Source organism: Plectropomus leopardus, chromosome 12 (genome assembly GCF_008729295.1).
Source record: "Plectropomus leopardus isolate mb chromosome 12, YSFRI_Pleo_2.0, whole genome shotgun sequence".
Lineage (NCBI taxonomy): Eukaryota > Metazoa > Chordata > Actinopteri > Perciformes > Serranidae > Plectropomus > Plectropomus leopardus.
In genome coordinates, this window is record NC_056474.1 from 19,539,568 (window position 1) to 19,549,970 (window position 10,403).

Here is a 10,403-nt window from a genome sequence, read left to right on the forward strand (position 1 = left end):
CTGATTGCTTTTCATGTTTAACTTCGACTTTTTGTTCATTTTTAGCAAACTAGTTTTACTGTAATGCTGTACTAAGCAGAATTTTGAACAATTTTATTTGTTTTGACTGGGAATGTTAAAGTTCAGCAACTGTGAAGTGGAATTGTGATTATATTACTCATTTATAGTGTTCTGCACTTTTATTACAATGGTACACTAAGTGGATTTGAGAGAAAATTCTGAAGGCAATTTTTTGGTTTGTTTACTTATTTTTTAAAAATAAAATGAAAAAAACTGGATGAAGACATTTTTTTATTCCATTGCGGAGCTGTTAAACTGTCATGCATATACACTGGATCTATTTGAATAACTTTAAACTAAGTGAAGCGTGCACTGTGCGGCTGTATTATCCAGGTAAATACAAGTATTGGATCTGGACTTTGTATCTGCATCAGATGACTCTGATGGGATCAGGGCTAAAAAAAAAAAAAAAAAGCTTTATTGGGACATGCCTACTCTGATTAATTTTTCTTCTGATTCTCTCACAGTCATGGACACACAACATATCCAAGGAGAAGGAGTTCCTCCGCAAGCTGGTGAAGGCCAACATCATCACAGACCTGACCAATGGTATTTGAGTTTACACACACACACCCACAGTCTCCTTCTGCCTTTCCCAAAGGACTACAAAACAGGAAACTGAGAAGACATGGATCGACTCTGGGAGAAAGAACCCTTAGAATCCGGGTGGCCTGGTCACTGTCTGGGTTTCTTATATCAAAGGAGATAATTAAAAAAAAAATAAAAACAGATACAGGAGGTTTTCTGTGGGGAGATGCACACATGTGCCTTCTGAACCAAAGACTCCTGCTGTTTGAAGCAGGGAGCGGAGGGGGGGTGGGTGGACACAGGGAGGACTGGATCTACCCGGTCTCATTGAGAGACAGTCGCAGGAAAGCTCTGCCGGCCCCGCGCTTCAGCGTTTACCACTTCAACCCTCGGAGTATCACATGAACGAATAGTACAGAGCAGAGGTGACCGTCAACATACAGACGTCAGGATTTAGCTTGACTCACTGGCTAACTTGACAGAGGAATGAAACGAGGACTGTAGCGGAGAGCGTGTGCGGGGATGGGTTGAGTATTAGCAGTGCCAAACGTACCTCGTAGAGGGGAGAGGCCGTCCTCCTCCTTTTGCTGCCTGAATGTATTCACTTTCCTCAGTGTAAATATCAAAGATTTTTACTGTGCTTTTTAACAAGCTGCAGCAGCCCCCCCCCCCACCCAACCCCCCCCCGCCATGGGTTCATTCATTCATTCACTTTTTTACTGCCTGTCCAGGGTCCAAAATTAACACTTGCCGAGCCAGATGACAGTAGATAAATCAGCGGGGGTCACAGTGCCACACAGACTGGTGTCACTTTGAGACACGAACAGTTGTGTGTTTTAGTAAAATACAGACTTCAGTTCTTGCAGTTTTCTCTGTAAAGTCTTTGTCTGCATCCATTAAGCAGGTTCTTTCTGCTTGTTAAGTTGGTTCCACACAGAGCAGCTGTGTGTGTTGTCCTCATGCGACTGCTCACATCAGGTAAGAGGTCACTGAAAGGAAAATAAAGATTAAAGATTCTTTACATTAAATAGCATTGAAAGCACTTATCAGGAAAAATGTATATTTTGGTCTGTGTAAATTATTTTAATCGTAGGATTTTTTTGTTTCGAGTTTACCAGTTCTGGCAGGTAAGCCCAAAGGTTAAATTCGGACACTGATCATCTCTCTCCTGCACCTCTTTGTCTCTTTGTAAATCCCTCCTCCTCTCGGCTCAGTCATGTCACGGTACTGTCTTCATCACTTCATCAGACATACAGTAACGTGTCCTGGTCAAGGAGAGCAGATTCTGTATGTCGGGTCCCTCCTCCAACCTCCTGTTGCTGCAGATTTTCTTGTTCTTCAGTAAATGGTGGAATCTCAGATTGTAGAATATAAATATATATATTTTTGTTTTTAGTTTAATTTTAATTATTTATTTTTTCTTGTTACTAAGTCCCAGCGTTTTGGTCACAGGCAGGCCTGCTTTCTGTTTTTTTTTTTTTTTGTTAAAGAAAAATGCAAAGTTTGTGTTTTTTTTCTCCTTCTTTTCGATTTCACCGCCATGTGCTTCCTCAGAGACTGCATCATCTTTTAAGTTTGTGGCAGAAGCAGTGTTGTGATTAAGCCAAATAAAAACAGACTCATCAATGGATTCAGTAATAAAATGTTGGTAGACAGCAGCCCTTTATTCTGTGCTTTATGCAGTTTGTGCTAACAACAGACACATATGAAACATTTCTTCATTTACAGATGATCTAGAGGTGAAAATTCATCGGTCCCAAATTACCATGTTGCATGTGCTGATCAGGCCTTTGCACTTTGCAGATGAAGGTTCTGCCACATACTTTTCAGTATTTCAACACTGCATGAACATAGAAAGTGTTCAGTATTACACAATCAACCCTTTTGCTTCTTCTTCTGCCCCCCCACCTCCCTACAACATAACAATGCGAGAATGTCAAAATGTTACATTTTCCTTTTTGTCATCAAATGAATGCGATAATCATCTTTATGTGTAGTGATGTTGCGTTTAAATACTGCTTGACCAAAGCAGGGTTTTGTTTTACAGATTTTGTCAAATGACAATTCAATGAGATTTTCACCCATTTTCTGTTTCTACTTCTTTGGAAGTGCTTATTTTAAAGTACGTTGTACACACACGGCTTCACCTCCATTATTCTCAGTGAGCTGCTGCTGTTGCATCTGTTACATCGCTCCATCTCTTTTTCCTGATTAGTTTTCACAAACACCGCTGGGATCGTGCAGCAGCAGCTTGTCCTACCCAGTCAGAATGGCTCCACTGGGTTTGAAGGAATGGATCACTTATTTGGAAACTAGACCCAATTTGGGACTTTTGTTGAGAGCAAAGGTACAGCTGACCGTTGCACTATCAAGAGGCGCTCTCAGTGCCTTACACCTCATCACCTGGAAACTGTAGCGAGGAGTTTGACGCGACAAAGTAACCGCAGCTGATTCGGTATGTACAAACAGCTCCAGGTCAGCACAGGTCACATCTCATTTCTGTGATTTGGGACCAGTCCATTTCATATCTGTGCTGTATGTATACAGTATATACAGTTTGGGAAGACCTGAAGCTCCATACTGGTTGTTTTGCATGTTTTAGCCCAAAACTTTAAATTTTGGCTGCTAAACAGCAGCCGTTATAATGCAAGAAATCTTTGCTTTGTCCGTGGTTGCTGATGTTTGTTTGCAACATTGCTCACTGATACCATGGTTTTCGGCAGCTTGCTGTTAAAGGGGCACTCTCCACCAATTTTACACATGAAGTTCAGTGTACCCCTCATGAGCAATGATTGTATAAAGAAAGTTTGCACTACAGCTCCCTAAAAGTGAAGCCATAGCAGGAATAATGTATGTGCAGGAATGTTTCAAATTAAGTTAAAAGTATTGCATTGAGGTACAACTCATTCGCAGTAATATCTGATCTGCAGGTCTCGAAAGGCTCTATAGCTTTCTCACAAACATAGAACATGGTGACTATTGATTCGTTTCGCTAAGGCGTCTGCAGGTGGCCTTGGATCGTATTATATTTTATACAATGAAATACAATATTTGTGAGAATTACATTTGTGCAATTATTGAAAAAGTTCTTAATGAAACACCATAAACAAATGCTTTCAATATGAAAACGTACTACGGAATATCGGCTGCCATCTATTCACCAAAAAGTTCTGTCAGGTCGAGGAGGCTATAAAAAGTGCACCTATTGCAAACCTAAGCAGACAGCATCCTTTTATTTCTACTGCTACTGCTGTTACCTTCCAACATCTCATTTCCAATGATGTTGAGCATGCGTCTTACCTCATAGCTCCCAGCGGGTCAAAGATGTGTCCCAGCCTTAATTCGATGGCCTCGATTGCAACTGCACACACTGATGCTCCAAATGATATCACAGCGCTCGTACCAGAAATTTTTGACTTTTTGGCTTAATTTTTGTTGAGGATGGGGAGATGCAGTGTATAGCTTTATATACATGCTGTGGTTAAGAGGAGAACTACTCAGCCTGTAAGAACATTTGCTTAATGTCTTCTGTGGCTCTGGAGGGAGCTTTCGAAAGTCTGAGACAATGTGGGATCTGGTGTTCTTGGAGCTTGACTTGTATAGGGACTAAAAGTCAGGATATCTTTGCTTTCTGCTGCTACGGTTTTGATTTTTTTTTTGTAATCAGTCTCTTGTGAGGCTCCCATTTTTATGGATGTGCAATGCCAAATCACTGGAGTACCTCTTTAATGCTTGAATGTTTGAACATCCTTAAATGCGAGGAGAGTTTGAAACTGTCCCTGCTGACCGCCACAGGGTCGTATCACTTTAATGTGACTTGACAAAAAATATATGAGACTGTCATAGATCATGGGACATGTTAGATTTATAGCGTCGTGAAATCATTTGAAACCAGTGGCAGAGAATCAATTTAAAAATTTCGTTGCATGTTTTGGAAGATGGTCATTAATTAAGTAAAATATATGTAGTCAGCGGGCTAAAACACACCAAACCACCAGTATGGTCTTCAAAGCTTTGAGACTACGCAGACCCTCAGTTGGAGTTTCTTTTTTTTTTTTCTTCCTCTTTTTCTAGGTTTTGAGATTTTACGCATGCTGGAGTTCAAATGGATTGGACCCAAATCGCCTCGTCTTCATAACCTCTTCATGTTAAAGCAGAATGTATTCGCTTTTGTCTTTCATCATATTTATGAACTTTTTTTTTTTTTTTTAAATTTCACCATCATCAGAAGGAAGTAAAAGTGATCAAAGGTGTTACTGTTTGTTTTTTATATACAGTTATAAATGGCTTTCTGCAACTCAATAAATAAGTTTGTAATGGATATCTGTCTCTGCATGTTTCACTGATTCTGTGGAGCACCTGGATTTTTTTTTTCTTTTTTTGTATTTGTCTTTTTGTATATACATGTTTCTGTACACTGTGAATTTTCAGTATCTACAGTAAATATTTTTGATGTATTCATAGTCTCTGTTTTATCTCAACAGATGTGCAGTGATTTTCATCCTTGCTTTTGTCAGAATGTGACAGCAGGCAGCCTGATCTTTATGGCAGATGACTTTTCAAAGCACAGTGTGGCCTTCAGTGCCACTTACAGTTGAAGGAGGCTTCATGTTATGCAGCATGCATCAGGTATTATACTGTCTGTGTGTCACTTGGTGTGTTTCTGAGGTTACAAACTGCAGGGAGCTCACAGTGAAGATGAAGAGATGGAACGGAGGCGTGTGGAGAAGGGGATTTCCTCTCCTGCTCTGTACTCTGTATCTCCTACCTGCAGAGCCAGAGGAAATCATTTTTCAATCCTCCATTCACCGGACTTCCTCCCTAATGTACTCCTCTTTTCTTTCTCTTGTGTGTTTATGTCTGTCGCACTCGGTGTCCCTCTCTGACTCTCACTTTTCTCCCCTCACCCACTCCTCACTCGCTCCATTTTGCTGTCTGTTCCCATCCCTGCGCCGTGTATTTCTCTCTCGTCACCTGCTCAACCCTGAGGCGGATCTTGTTTCATTGCCGTAGCCACGAGGGACCCATTCGAGACCTGTTGCTCGCACACAATAAACACACGGGCTATTCAGCTGCAGCCGTGAATCTCTCACTCACTTTCACACACCACAACATCACAGTTAAAGCAGACGAGCGTTGTTGGAATGAGCGAGAGCTGGCCGTCCAGCTGTGGCTGCTGTAAGTCAGTGTTTGTGTGAGGTGAAAAAAGACAAGACGCTCAGGGCCCTTAAAGCACCGCTGGACCGTCCCATCCTGCTGTTAATGGGGTGCCAGAAACTTTCGGCCCCCACAAGTCACGCCTCGCCGGTTACCAAAACCACCTCACTAAGGCGACTCTGACTCAACAGATTTCTTGACCTCCGCAGGGTGGGATCCTATGCTCTCTCCCCGCAGCAGGAGGATATTTGCCACCTGGGATCTCCCCGAGGCAGCTGACTCGGTCGGCCGGGTGGAGGCGGTCGTTCCTGTTTGTCCAGCGGAAAGGGGTATGAGCACGCCTGCACCTCTTCAGCCGACGGGCCTTTTATTCTCGGCGACAGGTTCCCCGCCCCACCTCCTCTCAGTAGGATTGGAACGGAGGGGCCATGACCTCCAGGGCCTGAAATTTAAACTCCTCGTAAAAGAGTTGGAACGGGGAGAGAAAACACCCATTCAGGCACCCATTTTTTTCTCCCTCTGTTTACTCAATGTCGGGTCAGCTGAGATGAAGGAAAACAACATTTCCTTCTTTACGTGTTGTCCCACATTCTGTCAGATTACCTTTGTCTGTGGATGTGACACATATACAGTCATGCACCTGAATCACAAAGTGTCTCCTCCTGTCCCGACCGCCTCTAAAGCTTTTAGTTTGAAATGATAATTGCTAGCGAAGATCCATAAATATATGTTCCACAGTGACACAAAACTTAAAAATTGAAACTGAATTGTTAAAAGATGGCAAGACCTTGTTTTTAGTGTTTCATATTGTTTGTCTGCCCCGCTGCGATGGAAACGCACAAACGAGTGCTCTCAGGCAAGAAGCAAGTCAGAAACATCTGTAAGTTAGAAAACACTTCTCCGTCAGCCATGTGGCCTTTAGGGTGAAATATGAGGAGAAAGTACAGTTTTATACAGCTCTGGCAGAGCGCATTCTGTAACACCTTGCTTGAATTACAACAATAAAATAAAATAGATAAATGTCATCACAGTTGCAGTTTGCAATGACTCTGACAACATAGTGTTCAGTAACGCTAATACCATTTTTATTTGTAGCCTGCAACTAACTCTTTATGTATTGGTCTTTATAGATTGATCTGTCAGTTTTTTATTCATATTAATTGTAACTTTCAATTGTTTAATTCTGAAAAATAGTGAAAATTCCCAGAACCCAAACATCAAAGTGCTTCAATTTAGTCAAAACCAGTAGTCCAAAACCCCAAAATCTTGGATTAAATAAATTAAATCACTAAATAATAATAAGTTCCGCATATTTACAATAACAGTCCCTTTAGTAGCTGTTCTGGAGCTCTCAGTCGTCACATGATTTTCATCAGAAGATGCAGTTTACCCTTTTGTCATGACATTTTAGATGTTCAGACTTGGCTTCTCCTTCATGTTTGCATACAATATTAGATTTTAAGTTCTTGACTTTGGTTATTGATTTTTCAGAGATCTAACCAAAAACCCAATTTACAAAAAGATTTAGAGACACAGGAACCAGAAGGCTAAAATACAAACCCCGTTGAAATGCTAAATCTTTTCTGGGTTTTAGGACTCATTCTTGCATCACTACTGTGAGCATGATTGCATGCTGACGTTAGCATTTAGCTCAGGGCAGTGCTATGACTTAAGTTCAGCCTCACAGAGCCACTGTGACTGCAGACTCTTAGTCTTGTTGCTTAATAAATGCCTTAATGATTTACTGATAATCAGAATTGTCGCTGATTCATTTTTGATTATTCAACTTATCATTTCCGCTGTACTTCCTTGAGATAAGACTGAAGCCAGAGTGACATGCTGAGGTTTAGTGCACACTGCTGTAGCTCCCCATTGTGCACTCTGCTCACCCTCCATCCATCCACATAATAACGCCTCTAATCAGGCCGCATGCTGACATGTTGCTTTATGATTTGTTTGTATGAACAGTGATACAACAAATCTGGAGGATGCCTGTGGGGACGCAGCTTTGAAATGCTCTGATGAAATGTAAATTACTGCAGATTTATCTGCACTTTATTCACTCGTTTGGGCTAATGTGGAAACACGTTGTTATGGAGTTAGCTGTTGTGCTCTTCCAACCTCATCACGGCTGTCCCACAGATTTAGCTTTGTTTTACAGATTTGGCCTGAGGGCTTTGGACAGTGTACTGGATGAGGGGAGTTCCCACTTGCAAAGTGAAAACAAACTTTTAAAGCTGGAACAGGCCCAGGAAAAGAGAGGCACCTTTGGATGGAGAGAGCACAGAGGAGACGGAGAGGAAGAACCTGTGACCTGTGCCTCCAGACGAAAATCGGAAAAACCTTGGAGGGAATTTAAAATACCCTCAAACTGTCCATCACATCTGGAACAGTCACTCTCCTTCTCCCTTCAGCATCACCACCCCAAATCCAAACCATCCACCCTCTCCCCCATCCGGACCTGAACTTGGATGGACTCAGCAGCTCTAAAGGCCCAAACCAGCACCCTGTATCCATGGGAACAGCTGTGTACATCTCTCAGAGAGCTAAATTTCACCAGACAAATAAATGATAAAAATCAAAAAAATCTTGTTATAAAATCTTCTCATAAATTCAGTTTTATATTCTTTTGAGGAAATGAAAAAATTCCACCACAGCCATCATGTCCCTGCAGCTTGCCAGGAACTAAACTTGCGTGTTTGTGTGTGTGTGTGTGTGTCCTGAAGATATGTGTGTTGTGCTTGCTCGGGGTTTAACTGTGGGTGTGCAAACAGTGTCGCTCTGCAAATCCCTCACAATGCCAAACAAGTTCATCGCCACTGCTCGCCGTGATGGATGATGTAGACACACTTCTTGAATTTGTAGTCCTGGTTGCAGTGCGGTGCTGTCTGCTGTAACTCTGCTGACTTACAGTTTACACAGTGATTCATTTTATGGAGGACATTTTTCACTCCAGAGGTTATTATCTGATCTTTTTAAGAGGTGGACTGGCGGTTTTTGGCAGCCAAGTCAGTTTGATGTGTGTGGTAATGTGTGTTTAAGGAGTAAAACCGGCTTGTTCTGGGTAATAAAAGCCATTTTTCACTCATCTTGGATCTTAGCGGCACAAATATTTGATTTTTATGACCCTAGCAGGACTCTCTTGCTGCCTGTTGTTCTTTAGCTCATCCTTATTATCTGACGCTACATTCCTGCATGTCATGCACCTCAGCTGTGTGCATTGTTGCCTTGTTGGTTGTTACTATTAATAGTGCTGTGGCAGAGACCAGGGATCCTCCCTGCATTTGTCTCTGCCTCTGCGTGGAGAGTGGGCCCATAGACGAAAGCTAAGGAGCTGTTTACCCAGCCTTTGTACTCGACGGGCCTCAGTGTTTGCCCTGCAGGGAGTGCCACAGCTGGAGGGCCTTTCGTGCACCGAAGGGTGGGTGGGTGGAGTGGGGTGGCAGGACAGAACGGGACAAACCTGCAAGGCGGAGGGGTGGAGAGTGTCTGGAAGCTCTGCCGGTGAAAGGTGCTCGGTTTGTGGTGCAGTCAGCAGAGGGTCTGTGGTGTGTCTGGACTCCTTTGCCCATCCTTCAGGCCTGACAGCAGGTGACATAGTCTGGCAAGGTCAGGGCTGGACTGACTGGGTAAACACATGCACCAGGGTGGTAAACATGCGTGTGTGTGTGTGTGTGTGTGTGTGTGTGTGTGTGTCTGTGTGTGGCCTACAGGTGCACACAATCAATCATGCATGTGCACAACCAGTCAATGGGCCCCTGAGCCACAGCCCCTGTTACTATTACTGTTAACAGTTGAGCTGCAATCAGAAGCTCTGTGGGTTGGCTGGTCCGCAAAAGCTTTCCCACCCTTTGGCAACTTTAGTTTCTACCCTCTGAAAATTGGCATGGAGGTTAGGGCTGACGTGATAACCTCACCATGAAATACCACACTGTTGAAAAGCCAACTGCAGGGGATGGCAAGCAACTACTACTAACACTATAATCATGTTTTGTCTTTTTTAATTTCCTTTCATGGTTTCGTTGCAAATTTCAAATCTGCTACTAAAGCAAGCTGCATGACGAGACACTGAGTGTATGTTCTGCACCAAGCAATGCACGTTTGCTGTTTTTTTCTTTTCCGGTCACAGAGAGCAAGTATTGTGAATTTGCACCTGATCTCAGTTGCTTTGGTGTACTTGCGAGTCAGTCCATTTCTCAAAACAATTTGTACAAATAGAACCACACAATGGATGACTTCCAAAAGCTCAAAAATTTAACCCCAAATCCTTAATTTATCTCTCAAAAGTAAACATTTATATCAATGAATGTTGGTGCTGTCAGAATGATGGGTCTTTGTGTAATTGTTTACAAACAAGACAGTGAAAATGCATAGCCAAGTCTTCGATATAAGAGTGTTCTCCCTAACTATTGTTGTATGTAAATGTTGCAGGAGCGAAGGTTATAGTACTGTTGACAACGTCACCAAGAAGAAGACATAAAACACACACTGATCCTATTCTTACGCGGAAACCTGAAATACTGTCCATATGGACAGCTTCACCTTTCTCTACTGAAGCGCATAGACAAAACCGCAGAACTGAACCAGTTGTGTTACAGAAAAACAAAAACAGAAGTAAAACCTTTCATCATGATTTAAATGTCATTATGACTATAAGG

At 42.4% G+C, this 10,403-nt stretch overlaps 1 protein-coding gene across 8 annotated transcripts in view; it reads left to right on the top strand.

Annotated features, from left to right (window-relative positions):
- st3gal3b (ST3 beta-galactoside alpha-2,3-sialyltransferase 3b) overlaps positions 1-4,909 on the top strand; it is a 77,230-nt gene extending 72,321 nt beyond the window's left edge. For all 8 annotated transcript variants that reach the window (XM_042497151.1, XM_042497148.1, XM_042497147.1 and 5 more), the window contains one exon: positions 528-4,909. In XM_042497151.1, the coding sequence (XP_042353085.1) occupies positions 528-617 (90 nt within the window). In that variant the 3' untranslated portion in view covers positions 618-4,909. The remainder of the gene's footprint in view (positions 1-527) is intronic.
- Positions 4,910-10,403: the final 5,494 nt, after the last annotated feature.